The sequence below is a fragment of the Polypterus senegalus genome, chromosome 15, assembly GCF_016835505.1.
Source record: "Polypterus senegalus isolate Bchr_013 chromosome 15, ASM1683550v1, whole genome shotgun sequence".
Classification (NCBI taxonomy): Eukaryota; Metazoa; Chordata; class Cladistia; order Polypteriformes; family Polypteridae; genus Polypterus; species Polypterus senegalus.
In genome coordinates this window covers 40470586-40492749 of record NC_053168.1, presented here as the reverse complement: position 1 = coordinate 40492749, position 22164 = coordinate 40470586, and the positions used below count along the sequence as shown (strand labels likewise).

Sequence of the window (22164 nt, the reverse complement as noted above, 5' to 3'; positions counted from 1 at the left end):
TTCCTCTGACATCTTAACAAAGCAGTGTTTTTCAACTTGGAAGGAAACACCAGAAAGTCCTAAAATGAGGATGATGGTAATTATGATAATACATTATTCTTCAATTTCTAAACCTGCTTATTCCAACATTAGGTCATTGTGTGTTCATAGCCTATCATGGAAGGTTTGCTTGCAAGGTGGACATCACCTCTGCATTGACCAGTCCAATGCAGGACACTGTTGTGCTTATATCTACTCTCCTGATCAAGGACAATTTTGATTTTTTTCATTCTAAAGTAATATATAAATCTTGAGGGTTTGAGAAGAAACCAAGAGTCCCTTGGGACAGTCAGTCCACATGGAAATTATTGTGCTATCACGTCTATGGTTCTGCATATATGTAGGTGGTGCTAAGCATCATACACACAGATCTTCACAATACGGTGCTTAATTTTATTCAGTTTTATGGTGTATGTGATTTGTAAAAACTCTCAGTATTGTTATAGTAAAGAGAGACTGGCTGTGACGTGCACGACTGTACAAATGTCAATAGAAATCACTATGGGAATACTACTGTATTTATTTAAAACGTTTTTTGCATTTAGAATTTTTAGTGGACACCATCAGCGTTTCTCACATAATTTATCATTTTACCACTTTCACCCAATGAGACTGCCCGTAACTCCCTAATTGAATAAAATTTAAGGTCTAGTTATGATTTGCTTTTATGTTTCAATTTCAGATGTGTAGTTTTTGTTCTATGCAGATAAATAATCATACTGGACTCTGTAAAATGCATTTGCCCTTGACAGTGGAAATGTGTCATTTGCATGAAGGTGATTAATGGCCAAGACTTTTTCATATCATTTAAATATTCATGAATGAGTTTTGATAATATCTGAAGAGTTGTACACATGTTTAAATGTAAATGAAACATTTTGTACATGTTTTAGTTGTGTTCCCACAAAAGACAGGTGAACTGTAATCAGTTTTTAGTCTACTTACTCAGTGTCGCCTTTTTCATTGTTTACAGTGACTATAGCTGATGTGCTCATTTTTCCACTCTATGCAGTGTCAGCATTTGTCTGCGTTGTAGTACTTTGTTCACAATGACAGAGGTGAAAATATGACATCAATGGGTTATCAGTAAAAGAAATGTGTTAATACGTCACTTTACTTAATCAGACTACTTTTATTTTAGCTTTGTTCTTCTACCACTGTTTAAAAATAAAATAGAGTGGCACTCTTACGCATGACACACTTACTGGCAATAAGATCTGTTTATTAAAACTTGACCTTTTAGCAAGTTAATAACAAGCTTGACCAGTTATTCTGTTTTGGTAACCTAACCGCAGTGTTTAAAAGTAGTGTTATCTTTGTGCTTGGGAATAATAGATTTACATCAACATTGATTTGCAGAGATTGGCATTGAGGTATAGCATATAGTGTTGCTGCATGTCTAAGCTAGAATCATGATTTCTGGGGTTAACTCTTTGTAAAGTTTGCATAATCTACCATGTTTTCTTTGCTTCCCTCAGAGTACTCTGGTTTGCTACAGACTAACCTGCATGCAGTTCAGTTAATTTGCAAGTTTTAATTGGCTGTGTGCACAGTAGTGTGCCCTGCAGTTAACTGGCATATCTAAGGTTTGTTTCTGTACCTTAACTGTTGCTGATTTTTTTCCTTAGCAAAGTATATTTAAAAAACAATGAATTTGATGGTTTAGAAAAAATAAGGATGCAGAGAAATTATGGACATTACTGTTATGAGGAATTCTGGACCCAATGTTCATGTTCTCTTGTGTGCTGAAAAATAAAATGTTTATTTTTGTTCTGTAAATAAAAAGGAAATAATTTTAAACCTAGTGAAAGTTAGAGCAAGTTTTCTAAAAAAAGAATGACATGATCATTGTAGATAACTTAAAATGTGCATACATTAAATTTAATCATTGATACTTGGTTTCCAGTGTTGCCCAATGTGCCAGTGAAAAACAGTTTACTATAATAATAATAAAAAGTAATAATTTGGTATAATGTGCATTCCTTAAAGTAATATTCTACTCAAAAATGCTTGATAATGGAAATATTTGTTTTATATGTTTGCTTACCAGGCATTTTGTAGTGGTGGCCAAGGAAAAAACAGTGGCAAACAATTTGAAAAACTTTCATAGAAAAAAGGGAAAAAAAAACTCCTAATACTTGTGTTGCATAATCCACTTGTCTCTTATTCAGTTGCTAGCTCAAAACATGCAAAGTGAATACCATTTTTGCTAAAGTACTAACTTCCTGAATTATCAGTGTGTACAAACACAGTAAACCCAAAGACTTGCAGGAGAGGCTTTTTGAACTGACAGGACCCTTGACCAGCAAATGTTGGCACGTCTTCAAGTCAAAATTCCTCTCCCCCTCTCTTTTTTCTTTGCCTGCTTCTCAGTCCTCAGCATAGGTGGACATCACAAGCACAGAACCATGTGATACTAAATGCCATAGTAAAGCATACCTTTAAATATGAAGCCCAGTGAAGTTCTGCATAGTGCAAGTGTTATTTGGAAGCAAATCATATCTCTCCATCCATTTTCTAATCTACTACCTCAGGATCACAAGATGTCAATACCTGTGTGATAGCACTGGACACAAAGGAGTAACCAACCCTGGATGGGACACCAGCCAGTTAAATGCACGCTCTTACACATACCAACACTTAACTGATACCAAACCAGTGTGGAACCACCCGTTAATGCTAATGTAGTGCAGCTTGCTGTTAAGAAATATTATCTCACAGAGCAGAATTGCTATTTTATATCTAACAAATATCAGTCATGGATGTTCAGTATTTGCATCTTGACAAAAGTCAAGTATTAAAACAGTTTCTGGAATCAATGTCATCACAGTGAATAATGGCAACATTTGATTTTTGCTCCTGTATTTTGTTAAATGTATAGTATAACTGTAGTATACTTTTTCAGTTTTGCTTATAACCAGAATAGTAGCTACAATATATTCTTAGCATATCAAAAAGCATGGGCCAGGTTAGACTTGCAACTTCTTGTCTAACTTTCTGCTCATTGACATGCTATTCAATGACAAAATTGTAGTGAGGTGTCCGTAAAAAAATTTGCTTTTAGGCCATTAATTATCGTCAAAACCTTCATTTGCAGACCAACCTTTTAATTTGATCAGATGATTGACAGAATTTTGCATTTTCTTTGCTATTTTTTATTTCTAAGAGTAAAAAAATGTGTATCTCTGTTCAGTATTTAAAATGCAAGGGTTTGAATAAAAACAATTTTATTGCACATATTGGTAATAAAGACTGTTTTGAGGTATGGTAAAAACAAAACCTGTATAATTATAAATGCAAAAGCCAACAATTTTAAGAATAAGTAGAATTAAAATAACCCATTACTCCGCACCTTCCCTCCACACTACAGCCCCATACCACAACTCAAACCTGCCACATTCAAAAATGAAAACAACAACACAGAGAGCAAAGGAGCCTGTGCAGGACATTACATCTGTGTATCTTTTGTTGATCTTTTTTTCCCCCCCTTTATTTTTTTTTTGTATGTTGGCTGGAATGATTTCTAAGATGAAAGAGACTTTAGGCCTGAAATGACTGTTATTTAAACCAGCATTTTATTTAAAACCTCTAGGTGGTGCTGCTGTATTACAAAAGTAGTTTTTGGAAACAGCAATTTGAAGACTAAAAAACCCTGGATATTCTGAATCTGATTATACTGTACACTCACCCACTGTATATTTGTGTATTGAATTTATTTCATTTGAAAGTAAATTAGTTTAATTTTTTTTTCAGCATGCAAAATAACTATGTTCCTTTCTGATGTCCACCTTATTCTTCAAGCTTTGCTGCTAAGAGAGCAGTTGAAAGCAGCTAACCAAGCCATGATTTATGTACTGAAGATTTTGCAAGCAAATAATAAAATCTGTTGTCTGTCTGCCTAGATGCTATACAATTGTATTAGAAACTTACAAGTACAACAAAAAGGTTTAAATAGCACATTTCCATTACTTACTGCTGTTATCAGTAAGTAATGGAAATCATGACAAACCATAGCTGAGCTTGTAATTTCACAACCCAACAATAGTAATTTTTAATAAGAGTACAATTAATATTAAAAATGTAAGATTTGTATATGTTATTAATAATATGCCCATCTTAAAATGGAGTGATTTAATTGTATGTTGTTTAATCACCAGTATCAGTAATGTTTTTCTCAGATATCCCCCCAAAAATCCCTGTTTGGCAGTAATGTTAAGAGAGTGACTTTGATATACTCCATGAATTGCATTGTCTTACTTCAAAATACATTTGCAACCTCCTTCATCCCTAATCGGCACCGAGAGCATTGAGATCATCTGGACAACTACTCCTTGTAGTTCCAAGATCTCGGCTGAAGCTTTTTCAGCTGTTGCTCCTAGGCTTTGGAATGACCTGCCTTTCCACATCAGATCTTCATCTTCTATCGAGGTTTTTAAAACTCCGATTAAGACCTGCTTGTTTTCTTCCTCCTTTCACAGTGTATAATGGGTCAAGGGGGAAGGCTTTAAATTAGTTGTTTTTATTGATGTGTTTCTGTATGATTGTACTGTGTTTATTTTAATGCCCCTTTGTACACCTGTTGTTTTAAATGTGCTTTAATAAATAAATATGACTGACATGAGCAGTTAACACCACCAGCTATTTATATTGCCTTGCATCCAGTGTGGCCAGGATAGGCTCTGGCTCTTTGTAACCCTGATATGGTTTAAGAATATTATGTTACCTGTTTATATTTAAAAATCCATATCCTATTGTTATAGTAATAATTAAGTGTTGTATATATCTTAAATTATATACTGTAAAGGTAAGTATATTTTTAGTAGGTTTTGCATTTTAAAATTAAATGGTTAGTTCACCTTGGTCCTAGTAGTAGTTTTCATTCTTCTCATTTAAAATGAATTCTTTATGTATCTGCAATTATTAAATACGTTTAATTGGAGAAATCTAAAGCTGTCTAGAAACTTGTTGGGTTGGTTTGATATCAGTTCTACTTATTTTTCTGCACTCTGATTTCTTTCATTTTAGTGCTGGCCCTAAAGGAGATAACATTTACGAATGGAGGTCTACAATCCTTGGTCCCCCTGGCTCAGTGTATGAAGGAGGTGTCTTCTTTCTAGACATTATGTTTACACCAGACTACCCTTTCAAACCACCCAAGGTAAGAAGATTTTGACAGTTGGATCATTGCATAAAATGACCTACCAAGAATACATATTCCAAAAAAAAAAAAAATCAGTACTTTTGTACGGCTGTGCAATGTCTTTTAAAGTTCATGTTGTTGAAGTGAGATGGGGGGGTTCCCTTGAAGCTTCAGGAGCCACTGGCACTGGCCCACTTCAGGCACTCAGAGTTTACAAGCACCACAGCAGCTCTCCTGTTCAAACTTTGTGTGTGACGTGCTGATTAGACTGCCTCCCCTCAACTGCAGCACAATCCTGCTAAAGAAACGAAGCACAGGAACCTCAAATGTCTCCTGAGTGTGAATGCAAGTGCCTAACAGCTTCCTTGAGGGGTGTAAAATGAAAAAAAAAAACAAAAAAAAACTGCAGTTTGGCACCTTGAGGAAATTTCCACCAATGTTTCAGTGAATGATTGAATGAGTCAACAATGTGTCCAGCCAAACAGCGAACGATGATGTCATAGACCATCAGCGCAACCCTAGTACTTTGGATTTAAAGATCATTCTGAGAAGACTAAAGTGGCAAAGACCTTGACTTTTGGCTAAACTCATTGCAATGATGATTTTTATAAAGTTTACATACTGGAATCATTTTCATCATAAAACTAATTTCTTTATATGTCATATGGTTTTAGTGACTGAATATTGTGGTGGAGGAAGTACTGTTATTACATCATAGAACTTGAATCCCAGTTAAGTTCCCAGTTTGAGTATGCACGGCATGGTGTTTGCATATTTTTCATTTGGTCTACAATGTCGGTTTCATCTGGTAGATCAAAGTTACAACCGACTGGAGGCTGTACAGCTGAGTTATCGGAGTGTATATAGGTGTATCCTCAGGGTAGTGTGGAGCTTACTTCTGTACAAAGGAAGGCATACAAAATGATCACAGGAATATTGTACTTGATTTTATGATCTGAAAGACTTGATATAAATTAAATTAAAATGAGTAAAATTAAATAAAAATTTATAATTGGGCTATATCAGTTCTTGACATAGTAGAAGTTGTCTATTTGTAGTGAGATTATGAACACAATTTGCTTTTACCTACACCCTCCAAAAGTTTAACTGCAAAATTATACTACATGAAGTTGCACCCTTTCCAACTATTTATTACCTTGGCCCAAAATGGGTTATGCATTTTTGTGATATCATATTTTCAGGTGATGAAAAAATATAGCCATTATAAACTTAATACTTTTTAAAATTACATTTCATTTTGTATATAACATTTACTTAAAGTAATATCTTGACAGCTTATGCTTGGAGATCAGATCTGGGTGCTTTAACCTATACCAAATGTATAGCCACAAATCAAAGCAAATTGTAATCACCTTCGCCTATTACTTAACCATGGTTAACTTTGAAATTTATTATAATTCCCAGTCTAGAATAAAAAAGTGACACACTCAGTTGAAGTCGTAAGACAAAAAAAAACTTGATTTAGGGCTGGATATCATATTTAATTTTTTATTTGATATTTTAGAAAAATCTATATACAAAAGAGAATATCAAGATATTGAGTGTTTTTGATCTTTGACAATGTCTCTGTGGATTTTGCTCATATTGCCTGGTGATGAGTGTGAGGGTTAACTAAAACCAATGGAACATGGGTCAAAAGAGGGTGAGTTTAGAACAGGTAGAGGAGTGTTAGCTGTTCTATTTGGAAATGCTTTGGCTTTATGCAGGATGACAGTACAAGTAAAGATAAGATGTTGCCACATATGAAGAGGCTATCTATGCATATGTCTCTTGTATAATGTGTTTCTGCTAAGGAAAATTCCAGGAAACATTTGCTGCTCCATTGCATAACATATGAGTAGACAAGCGGCAAGTGGAAGGAGATAACCGCTGCAGTGACTTGCCTATTGCAAAGTACAATTTGCCTACTTAGTTTGTGTCCTCAAAATACTTGTATTTGCCAGTGGTCAGGTAACTATACTAATCAGTAATTCACATCAAAATTGGTGAATGCATGCATTTTTTTCGTTTCGTGTGTGAAGTTAATTATTAAGTGTTTGTATGTATGTGGTAAACTGCATTACAGATCATTTTATTTTCATTTTGAATTTGCATTGTTTGTTTAGCAAGTGATTTGGGCTTTATAATTACAATAGCTGTGGATATTCCACATTAATCCATTCATTTTACATTAACATTTATAAATAATTTGTCCTGGTGATCTTTGAATCTCTTACATTTATTGTAAATAGAAGTCATTACTTTTTTGGTTAGAGTTTAGCAATAGGCTAAATCATCATCCGGTGGCTCATTATCAAAAATAAGGTAAGTGAGTTGGAGTTGTATGTAGCTGAGCATAATTATGATATTATAGCAATAACGGAAACCTGGCTAAATAACAAAGATGGAGATGAGTGTAACATAGAGGGATACACATTTTTTAGAAAGGATAGACAGAACAGAAAAGGAGGTGGGGTTGCTGTTTATGCCAAACAGGGTTTAAATGTAAGTCATCTTCAGTTGGATGATGAGCCCCATCTTAGTGAGGACATGTGGCTTCGCCTGGAAAATATTAGGGAAAAAGGTCTTATTTTAGGAGTGTGTTATAGACCACCCAATTCAGACAGTAATTTCAACACACATCTTTTAGTAATATCAAAAAGGCAAGTTTACAGGGGAATATTATAGTCATGGGGGACTTTAATTATCCAAATATTAACTGGGATAACCTTGCAGATGGAGGAGCACAAGAGCAGGAGTTTTAGAAGTAATCAGTGACAGTTTTTTTAACACAGCATGTTAAAGCACCAACACGAGGTGAAGCCTGTCTGGATTTAGTATTCTGTAATAATCAGGATAGAATTGAGGGTGTAGAGGTGATTGAACCACTAGGGTCAAGTGACCATAATGTAATACAATTCTCAGTATTTTGTAAGAGTACAGATGCAAAGACTAAAATTGTTAAGTTGAACTTTGGTAGGGCTAATTTTGAGCAGATGCAACAAAGTCTAAGTAGGATAGACTGGGATAAGCTTTTAAATGTGGAGACAGTCGAGGAGCAGTGGAACAGGTTTAAAATGTTTTACATGTAATGCAGGACAGATACATACCTAAATTTGGAATTAATAGGAAACTAAAAAGAACTCCACGATGGATTAATAAAGATTTAAAAAGAAGTTGCAAAGGAAAAACTGCTGTATAAGGCATATAAGACTAATGACTGCAAAGAGAATCGAGCGTATGAGAACATGAGGGCAACCATTAAGAAGGATATCAGAGAGGCTAAAAGACAGTTGGAGAGGAATATAGCAGATAAGGCAAAGAAGACCCCAAGAGATTCTTTCAGTATTTTAGTAGTAAAAGAACAGTTAAGGAGGAGGTCAAGTTCATCAGGAATAGTAAAGGGAATTAAAAGATACAGACAATGAAATAGCAGATGCCCTAAACTTACATTTTCTGAGGTGTTTACAAGTGAGCAAGTGGATAACCTCCCAGAGGTAAACACACTACTAAGGAGGTACTGAGGGATTTGGAAATTGTAGAGGGAGAAGTGCTGCTCAGATTAAATAAGATGAAATCAAACAAATCACCAGGCCCAGATAATATTTATCCTGTGTTCTTAAGGAGGCTAGTGAGTACATATATAAACCCTTGACACATATTTTTAGGAAGTCACTGTGCACTGGAGAGATTCCAAAGGACTGGAAAATGGCAAATATCATCCCATTATATAAAAAGGGTGACAGGGCAGATCCAAGCAACTATAGGCCAGTAAGCTTAACATGCATCACAGGAAAATTAATGGAAGGAATTATTAAGGATAAGATTGAGCAACACATGGCAAGGACAGGAGTTATTCTGAACAGTCAGCATGGGTTCAGAAGGGGAGGTCGTGTTTTACTAACATGTTGGAATTCTATGAGGAGGCAACAAAAGGATACGATCAAAGTGGAGCTTATGATATTATTTATCTGGACTTTCAGAAAGCATTTGATAAGGTGCCACATGAGAGGTTGGGCATCAAGTTAAAAGAAGTGGGAGTTCAGGGTGATGTTTTTAGATGGGTGCAGAATTGGCTCAGACACAGGAAGCAGAGGGTGATGGTGCGAGGAACCTCATCAGAACTGGCCGATGTTAAGAGTGGTGTTCCACAGGGGTCAGTGCTAGGGCCTGCTATTTTTAATATATATAAATGATTTAGATAGGAATATAAGTAACAAGCTGGTTAAGTTTGCAGATGATACCAAGATAGGTGGATTAGCAGATAATTTGGAATCCGTTATATCATTACAGAAGGACTTGGATAGCATACAGGCTTGGGCAGATTTGTGGCAGATGAAATTTAATGTCAGTAAATGTAAAGTATTACACATAGGAAGTAAAAATATTAGGTTTGAATACACAATGGGCGGTCGGAAAATCGAGTACACCTTATGAGAAGGGTTTAGGAGTCATAGTGGACTCAAAGCTATCAACTTCCCAACAGTGTTCAGAAGCCATTAAGAAGGCTAACAGAATGTTAGGTTATATAGCACGATCTGTGGAGTACAAGTCCAAGGAGGTTATGCTCAACCTTTATAATGCACTGGTGAGGCTTCATCTTGAGTACTGTGTGCAGTTTTGGTCTCCAGGCAACAAAAAGGACATAGCAGCGCTAGAAAAGGTCCAGAGAAGAGCGACTAGGCTGATTCCAGGTCTACAGGGGTTGAATTATGAGGAAAGATTAAAAGAGCTGAGCCTTTACAGTTTAAGCAAAAGAAGATTAAGAGGTGACATGATTGAAGTGTTTAAAATTCTGAAGGGAATTAGTACAGTGGATCGAGACTTGTATTTTAAAATGAGTTCATCAAGAACACGGGGGCACAGTTGGAAACTTGTTAAGGGTAAATTTCGCACAAACATTAGGAAGTTTTTCTTTACACAAAGAACGATAGACACTTAGAATAAGCTACCAAGTAGTGTGGTAGACAGTAAGACGTTAGGGACATTCAAAACTCGACTTGATGTTTTCTTGAAGGAAACAAGTGGATAGGACTGGCAAGCTTTGTTGGGCTGAATGGCCTGTTCTCATCTAGATTGTTCTAATGTTCTAATTGGTAGCATGCTGCCTCACAACAAGGAGAGATTTTGCATTCTGGGTGCTGGCTGTGGAGTTTGCTTGTTGTCCCAGTATTTGTGTGGGTTTTTCTGTGGTAGTCTAGTTTTCTCAGTCCAAAGACAAGCAGGTTAGGTTAACTGGTGATGCTAAATTGGGCATAGTGTGTGTTTGTGTGTGAGTTTCTTCACCCTGTGAATGCTTGATTCCCTGTCCAGTACTTGTTTCTGTCATTGCACCTAATGGTTGCTGGGGTAGACTCCAGTTTCCTCACAACTCAAGAAGAGTGGGTTTGATAAATGGATGGACTAGATAATTCAGTACCATTTAATGAAATAAAAATCTGTATAATTTTACAGTAGTGTATTGTAATTGTGAGATGTTACTTCAGTGCTTATTGGGATTGAAAGTGAAAGTAAAGTTTTCAGCAGAAGTTGCAATAGCTCAGTTTCCACCAAAATAACACCACCTGCCTCAGATTTGTTTCCCTGACTGTGGATCTGTAAAGTACCTATCTACAGTATACTAGAAAGGAGGAAGGATTCAATAAGCCATTAAGAACATTGGATGCAAATACAGGTTTCCTGGCAGAAATGTTACAAAATGAACACCTGCATGCATTATACAGAATGACAGTAACAAACATGAAGAATTTCGTATTTGCAAATGCATAAATAAAATGATTTATGCCAATCAACATACATATGCACTTGTATTACAGTCTTTGATGTAGTTTGTCTTCCCTTGAATAAAAAGTCAGAGAGAGAGAGCAATGTTTACTGAGATGATAGTAACTGGCAGACACAGATACCAGCAAAACCGGCAAGGAATTGAAAGCAATACATACAATCAAAACTGAAACATTAGTAGAGGAGATAAAGAAACAAAAATGGTTGGTGTGGAAAAAACTTGTTGTTGGAGAAGGAAACATCTATTTATTCAAAATGTAACAAATTTACAAATAGCTGTGCCTCATACAGTCCACTCTAACATTCCATAAAGTTATTGTGAGAAAATATACCAGGTTTTGAACACCATATCGGAAATTTGTGTGCATATATACATGTCTAAATGAAGCTAATCTTCAATGTTTAAGGTGTTCTGAGAACTTATCAAGATACTGTATATCAAATATTGCATTTCAAGTCAAATTTACCATGTTATTAATTTAAAATCGTATGGCCCAGCCATACTTCGGTTTTGTAAAGCAAGGCTAGTTAATGTATGGATAGCATATTGCTTTTTTGTTTTTTAGTTGTAGTATGTAGTAGATTTCGATACATTTTCAAATACATATTGATACCTCAGGCTGAAAAAATTAGTTTAAGGTCTTTTGAAAATAAAGAAGTGAAAAGTGAATCCTATAATGATCCATATGTAAATGTAGCTTTTATACAATTCTATTAATATGCATTTGCACTGAAAAAATGGTTTAATTGATTCATAATTTGATACCAATGTTTTCAGGTTTCTAACATCACGCAGTTTTGTTGCACTGTCTGGCTTCAGCCCAGATGCCTCTTGGTTTAGAAAATACGCTGTGAGAAGCATTAGCACCCTTGTGTTTAAGTACCCTTTCACATTTTTTGTTAAAGTTGCAAGAACAGCCAGTAGCTTGAGCCAACCTGGCATTTACAAGTGAGACTACCTGGTGTCAGGCCAGGCTAGCGTCAGACATTAGTCAAGGAATCATTTACAATTTTAATGAGTGCTCAGGGGACCTGCAAGTAGACTTCCTGGACTGAATGTTGGGGGATTGATTTATGTTGATGTTTTAATTAACTGGCAGCCTAGCCTCTTTTATAGTTAAGAGACATAAATAAAGAGCTAATTTTATTCTTTTCTATGTTCTAATCTACTCTAATTTGTCATTCCACCTGTTAATTGTATAGAATACTACTGTTTTTAACAGAAAAAAACATGCTTTTTCATAGTACTTCTAAAGGAAACCACGCAAGAAGGTGTGTTTTTAACGGTCTTCATTTGTATGTAGAACATTCACAGTTGGGTAACTTACTACACACATATACACACACAAGGTATTTTAATAAGATGTGTTGAAAAGATCATTGGTAATTTTTGTTAGCTGTTGAATGCTTTGTCCTTGCCACTTTTAAATGGCTGCAATGTGTTACTAACAGCAGGTTCCAAAGTAAAAGTAATTATCTAGGACAATAGTTTGCTTTTTATAATGTTTATATTGTCAATGTGATTAGGTTTCATTAAATAATACTTTATTTTAGCATTTGTTAATTATTGTGTTTGGCACACTTAAACATTTCACTTCTAGCTTTCAAAATTTTCTGAGAATTATGAACTTTATTCTTCTGTAGGTCCATCCAGGTATTTCTCCCCTAGGACAAGCCTTAACTACTCCAGAAGAGAGGATTCTAGGAGCCTGTAGTGTTAACACTATACTTTCCTAGGCACTTACTATGATTTATTCTTGGCAGGTGACTTTCCGGACTCGCATCTATCACTGTAATATTAACAGTCAGGGTGTTATCTGCCTGGACATCCTAAAGGACAACTGGAGTCCAGCACTGACCATCTCCAAGGTCCTCCTTTCAATCTGCTCTCTCCTTACAGACTGTAATCCTGGTAAGCACTGCACACGACACTATCTATCTTGTAAGGTCTTACCACATTCATGCATGTATTTTTTGACCTTGTCCTAACTGTGCCTTACAGTTTTCAGTTTCAATTCGGCCCTTAACCATAGATTTATTGAAATGTGAAGTTCTAAATTGCTTTTTAATTATCTTCAAATGGATTTACATGTCAGTTGTTGGTGGTAATTAGGCAATATCAGTTGTGTTAATGACACCATAATGCATATGAGGAGATGTGCATGGATCTCTTGGGTAGTTTGCATAAGGATTCAGTTAGCTGTAAATGATTTTCAGTTACAATAGTGTCTCCTCCCCTGATGCAACATTACTTTGCTTGCTTATTGATATTTGCTTGTACTGAAACTAATTCTAGACAGGAATGCTAAATAAGTCACAAAGTTGTTCTGCCAAGTATTTTTACATCACCAACATAAACATGTAAAGTTGATTTAAATTGATATAAATTAATTATATAACCAAAAGTTCCTCTGTTTTCAATAATTGGAAATCTGTGCTGAATCTTGAGTGAAGGCAAGCTGGCACATTAGAACCTGGACTAAATTACTCCACTGAAACTGATAGGTATTTCTGCAATTATTTCAAAGGTGTTTTTTAATTACAATATTGCATTTTCATGTTAAGTGCAAAATGCAGGACATAAAGTAATTCAGTAATGTTTTGTATAAGTGTTCAGACAGCTTAAAAGCTTTGTTGACAAATTATAAATCATTAATTTTCATGTTTCAGTCTGCCTTTTTGTTATTAAACAATACAGTAAAAAATTTAAAGACAAAATTATTTTTCTGCAGATAATTTGCCATTAAAATTTTTTAATCCAGTATCATTTCAACTTTTAAGAGAAAGCAAGGCAGTGTACAGTGCCTATAAAAGTGTGCACACAATGTTTAATCACAGTGGAATAATTTTAGCATTTTTGACACTATTCAACAGAAAGACTCTTTAATGTCAAAGTTAAAACAGATCTCTGCGAAGTGACCTGAATCATCATTGGTGTTGCCATTTGATTTTAGAAGTCACATGGTTAGTTCAATGGAGGTCACCTGTCTGGAGTTTCAACTGATTGTAGTATAAATGTACCTGCATCTACAAGGTCCAACTTGTAAGTGAGCCATTATGGTGGTCTAACAAAATGAAGACAAAAGAACACTTTTGTGTTCTCTGCAACTCTGCGAAGAGATGAGTGAAAAGCACAAGTCAGGTGATGGAGATAAAAAATATCCAAGTCACTGAATATCCTTTGGAGTCAAATTAGATCAGTTATTAAGAAAAGGAAATAGTATGGCAGCACTGTAAATCTGACGACTAATAAGGGAGGCCATCAAGAGACCTATGAGAACTCTGAAGGAGTAACAAGCTACATTGTCGGAGTTTGTAGAAACTGTGGCGACAACAGCTTTTGCCCCAATGCTTCATCAGTTACAGCCTTATGGAGAGTGCCAAAGAATAAGCCACTGTGCAAAAAAACATGCATGATACATCCCAGCTAAAGTTTGCCAGAAGGTATGCAGGAGACTGAAGTCAGCTTCAGAAAGTTCTGTGGTCTGGCTATACCAAAATAGATGTTTCTGACCATTATCGAAAACACGCCATCCCCACCAAGAAGCATGGTGGTGGCAGCATCTAGCTGTGAGGATGCTTTTCTGCAGCAAACCCTAGAAGATTTTTGAGAGTAGAGGATAAAATGAATGCAGCAAAATACTGGAAAATCCTGGAGGAAAACCCGATGCAGTCTGCAAGAAAGCTGCACTTTGCAAGATTTGTTTTGTGGCATGATGACAACCCCAAGCATAAGCTCAAAGCTACTTGGGAAAGGCTTAAAACAAGTACCTGTGCACACAGATTTGGGGTGCATCTGCTGAATGCTGACTTGAAGGTCTGAATACTTGATGCATTCAGATATTTTGTGTTTTATATTGTAATTAATTTAGACCCCTTTGCAGGGGTGATTTTCACTTAGTCTTTTCCTGTTGGTCTGTGTCAAAAAGCCAAATTACAGTGGTGTGAAAAACTATTTGCCCCCTTCCTGATTTCTTATTCTTTTGCATGTTTTGTCACACAAAATGTTTCTGATCATCAAACACATTTAACCAATAGTCAAATATAACACAAGTAAACACAAAATGCAGTTTTTAAATGATGGTTTTTATTATTTAGGGAGAAAAAAAATCCAAACCCACATGGCCCTGTGTGAAAAAGTAATTGCCCCTTGTTAAAAATAACCTAACTGTGGTGTATCACACCTGAGTTCAATTTCCGTAGCCACCCCCAGGCCTGATTACTGCCACACCTGTTTCAATCAAGAAATCACTTAAATAGGAGCTGCCTGACACAGAGAAGTAGACCAAAAGCACCTCAAAAGCTAGACATCATGCCAAGATCCAAAGAAATTCAGGAACAAATGAGAACAGAAGTAATTGAGATCTATCAGTCTGGTAAAGGTTATAAAGCCATTTCTAAAGCTTTGGGACTCCAGCGAACCACAGTGAGAGCCATTATCCACAAATGGCAAAAACATGGAACAGTGGTGAACCTTCCCAGGAGTGGCCGGCCGACCAAAATTACCCCAAGAGCGCAGAGACGACTCATCTGAGAGGTCACAAAAGACCCCAGGACAACATCTAAAGAACTGCAGGCCTCACTTGCCTCAATTAAGGTCAGTGTTCACAACTCCACCATAAGAAAGAGACTGGGCAAAAACGGGCTGCATGGCAGATTTCCAAGACGCAAACCACTGGTAAGCAAAAAGAACATTAGGGCTCGTCTCAATTTTGCTAAGAAACATCTCAATGATTGCCAAGACTTTTGGGAAAATACCTTGTGGACTGATGAGACAAAAGTTGAACTTTTTGAAAGGCAAATGTCCCGTTACATCTGGCGTAAAAGGAACACAGCATTTCAGAAAAAGAACATCATACCAACAGTAAAATATGGTGGTGGTACTGTGATGTTCTGGGGTTGTTTTGCTGCTTCAGGACCTGGAAGGCTTGCTGTGATAGATGGAACCATGAATTCTACTGTCTACCAAAAAATCCTGAAGGAGAATGTCCGGCCATCTGTTCGTCAACTCAAGCTGAAGCGATCTTGGGTGCTGCAACAGGACAATGACCCAAAACACACCAGCAAATCCACCTCTGAATGGCTGAAGAAAAACAAAATGAAGACTTTGGAGTGGCCTAGTCAAAGTCCTGACCTGAATCCAATTGAGATGCTATGGCATGGCCTTAAAAAGGCGGTTCATGCTAGAAAACCCTCAAATAAAGCTGAATTACAACAATTCTGCAAAGATGAGTGGGCCAAAATTCCTCCAGAGCGCTGTGAAAGACTCATTGCAATTTATCGCAAACGCTTGATTGCAGTTATTGCTGCTAAGGGTGGCCCAACCAGTTATTAGGTTCAGAGGGCAATTACTTTTTCACACAGGGCCATGTAGGTTTGGATTTTTTTTTTCTCCCTAAATAATAAAAACCATCATTTAAAAACTGCATTTTGTGTTTACTTGTGTTATATTTGACTAATGGTTAAATGTGTTTGATGATCAGAAACATTTTGTGTGACAAACATGCAAAAGAATAAGAAATCAGGAAGGGGGCAAATAGTTTTTCACACCACTGTAAATCCACTATGACAGTGTTTCATAAACTACTGGGTAGCAGATGTGATGATTTTGAGGTGCTGTGGAGGGTAAGATAGTATGGTGGGGATATTTGTATATGTTATATAGTACCATGGCAAGGTTGTATGTGAAGTGCAGTGGCAGTGGTTGTGTACAACTGCTCAGCGTGTGATTGCTGTTAGGGCAAACATTTAATCTATAATTAATCTGTAATTAAGATGCGAAAAAGACTATTAAGTATTGTATTAAGTTTGTGCGTCAGCAAGGAGAAACTCCTCTTCTATTTTAAAGTAATTTGATAATGATGGACATCAGATGATAGTCTGAAGGATGGTTTAAACCATTTAGAACACTTAAGAACACCAAAAGATCAAAACTGAGACAGGCTGTAGAGCAGACTTCAGTGTTCAACCCAACATCAGTTGGCAGCATTGAACACTTGAGACTGAACTGTTTGCTAAATTCTTCTTCCAGATTTATCCTATCATCCATATAAAATACAAATAGTGCACATATTTGTAAGGAATTATTTATTTACACAACTGAACATTTTGTACTCTGTATATTGGTCTGTTTTTACCTGCATTTGTATTACTCTTTAATTTAATATTGCTTTTTGTATGAGTTATGCTGCTGCTGGATGATGTGAATTTCCCCTTGGGATTAATAAAGTATCTCTCTATCTATTGACTTTTTAAAAGTCTAAAGTAATTTAGAATAATTCATAAAAGGTTTAGCTCAATTGAAAAAGTTTAAAAAAAAAAAGTTATTTAAGACAAAATGAATGAGCAACATCAATTAAATAATTTTTTTGACAACTTTATTCATCAATGAGTCATGTGGGCAAGTTAAGTGACCAGTCATACTATGCTTTCAGAATCATCACAGCCAGGTGCTGCACCCATTATAAACCAAAATGTATTTCTTTCATCCTAACTAATCCTTACACTAAACATTTACACTGGCAGTAAGTAATACACCTCCAGAATATATACCCATTTCATTAAATAATTTTGTTAACAATATGCCTGCTTTCCATTTTTCTATTTTAGTAATATTCATGTGAGAAGTAAAAACTTCTATCTTTAATATACGGCCATTGTTACTTGTATTAATTTGCTGTCATTGTGGTACTAATTCTCCTCCTGGGTTCCAGTATGGTGTGATTTCCTTATTTGGGTCCTCAAATTAAAAAAAACTTAAGATCCCCTGCACTATGATTTCATGTTGTATAACAAGAAAATGTGAAAACGTTGGTGGGTGTGAATACTTTTTATAGGCACTGTATAAGAAAATCTATGTGGAATCATTGGATGAAAAAGGCTATTGAGCTGTATTTCTGTGTTATTTTTTATGTTAATATTTACTACATGTCAAATTTGTTGTAATGTACATTTTGTAAGATTTGACCAGGATTTTTTCATCTTTTGCAGCTGACCCTCTTGTCGGAAGCATTGCTACACAATACATGACCAACAGAGCAGAGCATGACAGAATAGCCAGACAGTGGACCAAGAGATATGCCACATAATTTAAATCTCTTCATGTACTACTTGTTAATGGTGCAAAGAGCTGAGTATGGATAGGTTGGGGAGGGTCTAGGTCTGGGAGGGAGGGAGGGAGGGAGGGAGGGAGGGAATGGGTGGGTGTTTGATGGACTGAGTGAGCAATTCTGCTACAGATTTTATTCAGTCTTTATTTCCTGAGATTTTTTTTTTGTTTTGTTTTTTTTTTGTTTTGTTTTTGGTTTTTGTTTGGCTGTTGTATGTTAAGGTACAATTAGATCTATGAAATGGCAATAAACATCTCTAAGTAAAATTGTTAGAAAAATGTTTTTTTGTTTTGCAATATTAGCTAATTTGTGCTATAAAGTAAATAAAATATTTTACAGTTTGACTGCTTGTAAAACCTAAAACAGCATGTTTACCCTCACTAAGTGAACAGTTTTCAGTGTGATATAATAAAGTCTCTTGACAATAAATCTTTGCAATGTTTTAAATTAATTTTATTTTAGCTTTTTTTATTTGTATGACAAAGTGTATTTTCTTGGAATAGAGGTTTGTAAACTCTGTAAACTTTTTTGGAGTTTTGACATACAGTGGACTAATCAAATTTGGCTGTATTTGAATCGTAGAGGTAGCGTCATCACTTGCTTAGCTGTGTCTGCTTCAGCTAATAATGATCACATCCAACTTTTTAACCAGTATTTTTAATATTCCCAACATGGTTAGTTTCCTGGTAAGTACTACTTATGGTAATTTTGCATGCAGTATCTATATAGTGAATTAAATGTATGAGCCTAAAAATTTTTAGGTATAGCTAACTGTGCCAAACTACTGTAGTTTCAGGAAAGCTCAAGGATCACAATGGTAATATCCTACAGCCGTGGCCAAAAGTTTTGAGAGTGACACAAGTTTTGGTTTTCACATAGGTTGCTGCTTCTGTGTTTTTAGATCTTTTTGTCAGATGTTTCTATGGTATACTGAAGTATAATTACAAGTATTTTGTAAGTTTTAATTGTGTTTATGCAAAGAGTCAATATTTTGCAGTATTGCCCCTTTTTCAAGACCTTTGCAGTTCGCACTGGCATGCTGTCAATCAACTTCTGGGCCACATCCTGATTGATGGCAGCCCATTCTTGCATAATCATTGCTTGGAGTTTGTTGGAATTTGTGGGTTTTTGTTTGTCCACCTCTGCGGTGGGCTGGTGCCCTGCCCGGGGTTTCCTGCATTGCGCCCTGTGCTGCCTGGGATTGGCTCCAGCAGGCCCCCATGACCCTGTTTTAGGATATAGCAGGTTGGATGATAACTAACTGACTGACTGACTGTTTGTCCACCCGCCTCGAGGATTGAGCACAAGTTCTCAATGGGATTAAGGTCTGGAGAGTTTTCCTGGTTGTGGACCCAAAATTTCGACGGTTTGTTCCCTGAACCACTTGGTTATTATTTTTGCCTTATGGCACGATGCTCCATCATGCTGGAAAAGACATTGTTCATCACGAAACTGTGGATGGTTGGGAGAAGTTGCTCTCGGAGGATGTTTTGGTACCATTCTTTATTCATGGCTGTTTACTTAGGCAAAATTATGAGTGAGCCCCACTGCCTTGGCTCAAAAGCAACCTCACACATAAATGGTCTCAGGATGCTTTACTGTTGGCATGACACAGGACTGGTGGTTGCGTCCACCTTTTCTTCTCCAGACAATCTTTTTTCGGGATGCCCCAAACAATCGGAAAGGGGATTCATCAGAGAAAGTCCCATCCCTCAGTAGTCCAATCCCTGTACCTTTTGCAGAATATCAGTCTGTCCCGGATGTTTTCCTTGGAGAGAAGTGGCTTCTTTGCTGCCCCTCTTGACACCAGGCCGTCCTCCAAATGTCTTGTATCACTGTGTGTGCAGATGCATTCACACCTGCCTGCTGCCATTCCTGAGCAAGCTCTGCACTGGTGGTGCCACAATCCTGCAACTGAATCTACTTTAGGTGATGGTCCTGGCACTTGCTGGACTTTCTTGGGTGCTGTGAAGCCTTGTTCACAACAATTGAACCTCTCTATTCTAACTCAGTCCGCATGACAGATTGATCTCCAGCCTTGCTCTCATCCGCAATCTCATCTGTGTTAATGAAAGGATCACTGAAATGATGGCAGCAGGTCCTTTTGTGGCAGGGTTGAAATGCAGTGGAAATGGGTTTTTGGGATTAAGTTCATTTTCAGCGCAAAGAGGGACTTTGCAATTAATTGCAATTCATCTGATTACTCTTCATAACATTCTGGAGTACATGCAAATTGCCATCATAAAAACTGAGGCAGCAAACTGAAAATTAATATTTGTGTCATTCTCAAAACATGTGGCTATGACTGTATATACACGCTTATGCTATGTGATATACAGTAGAATTTAAAAAAACATTTTCAATAAAAACAAAAACCTGAACAACAGTCTGATTGGTGTTTAAGGAACACAGTGTCTAGGAAAGACAAAATAATGCGACAAGGCAGGAGCATTTCAGGGCCAATGAAGCTAGATTAGAGAAAAGTGCAGAAGGGGACTTTTAGCTGTGATGGTCAGCTGCAATGACTGCAGGCTTTTATTGCAAAAACCAATTTGGGTAGCTTATGAAACACTATTTAATTGGATATTTTTATTGCTATCTGGTGTTGCTCTGCTGTCAGCAGTTCCTTCTGGCCTAAAATGTTTTTTTTTGTCAAAATTTTAAAAAGCTAGGGTAAGGACCCTTTAAACCCTCCCTTGGTTCATGATGCATTTATTTTATTTTTTTTCTCCACAAAGCACCCAGTTAATGATGGACATACATAGAGATGAAAATGACAAAAATATAGGCTATTATTTGCTGCCTCCCATGTTTGCAAAGTATGGCTTTCCAGTTAACAAAAACAAAAATGTTAACATTCTTGAAAAACAAATTAAAAGAAAAAGGTAGAAAACCAAGACTCCAGTAAACAATACATGACAGCAGTACACCTATTTCAAAAGGAGTAAATGTCACATTATTTTCTGAGACGACAGGCTAAAAGGCAGAGCGAACAGTCTGATTAAATGAGGAAGCCAGTTAACAAGATTACCGTTTAATTGAAAAATCAGTTGGTAGAAAGGCCTGCTGCCACTGCATCTCTTGAACAATCATTACACTGTAAATTGAAAGGAATGCTTAAGATAGTTAAGCTATTTCCAACGTTAAAAATGCTGTAGAGTTTGTCATTGTACAGTGTCACTTAAGAATGCCTCATTGATGAATAAAAATACCTATTATGTTACAAAAAAGGAGTTGCAATGGTTATAGCTTAATTAATTGGGGAATCTGTTAAGTTTGTATACCCAAAATGTCCTGGTATATGGTTGTTTTTTCTTTAACTGTATTAGAAATGTACATTAGGAAAGCAAAAGCCCACAATGAATTTGATTTCTTATGTGATTTCACCTTAAATCTACATGCATTATTTCCAAATGTTCACTTTATTAGCAGGATTCTAATTTGAGGTGTGCATTAGTTTGCCACACACAACAGCATTTCATTTAAGTTTGCTTTCTAACTTTCATTTGAAGAAAATGAGTTCAAACAATGGGTGAATACCATTTTTACTTGAAAAATAAAACGTATAGAATATTTTGTGATCGTCTACACTGATTCACAACTGAAGTGTTGAGGAATGTAGGAAAAATGTAATTGTTTATCAAATGTTTAAAATCACCATACTGCAGCGCTTCCTGATTCATTTTACCCTCGCAACCCCCTATGACGGACGAGGCCGATTTCGCACCCCCTTGGTTTGAGAAGAAGTGTGAAAAAATATGAGGTTAACGCAGAAAAACAGATCACCAATTGAAGCTTTATGAATAATGAATACTTTATTCTTCTTCAATAATTGTTTTGGTAAAGCCATACTCAGTGTAATCCTAGGCGAGAGCACAATACCACGTGGGCTTGATGTAGTGCACGTCAAGTCGATCTAAAATGCGCGGTCAGATTCGAAAAATATATCTCTTCAAGTTCTATTTGGATATAAGTAGGTTCTATTTAGTTGACAGAAATATCTTTGGTAGGAATGCAAGTTGAATTTCGCCTTTAAATTTCTATGGTGAAGAAAAATTTATGCAATGATGACTAAATTCAACTTACATTCCT

The 22164-nt window shown here is 36.3% G+C and overlaps 1 protein-coding gene across 3 annotated transcripts in view; it reads left to right on the top strand.

Annotated features, from left to right (window-relative positions):
• The window catches only part of ube2e1 (ubiquitin-conjugating enzyme E2E 1), a 73573-nt gene extending 55050 nt beyond the window's left edge, over positions 1–18523 (top strand). For all 3 annotated transcript variants that reach the window (XM_039736783.1, XM_039736780.1, XM_039736781.1), the window contains 3 exons: positions 5065–5197; positions 12728–12875; positions 17954–18523. In XM_039736783.1, coding sequence (XP_039592717.1) covers positions 5065–5197; positions 12728–12875; positions 17954–18051 — 379 coding nt within the window. In that variant the 3' untranslated portion in view covers positions 18052–18523. The remainder of the gene's footprint in view (positions 1–5064; positions 5198–12727; positions 12876–17953) is intronic.
• The last annotated feature ends 3641 nt before the right edge of the window (positions 18524–22164 follow it).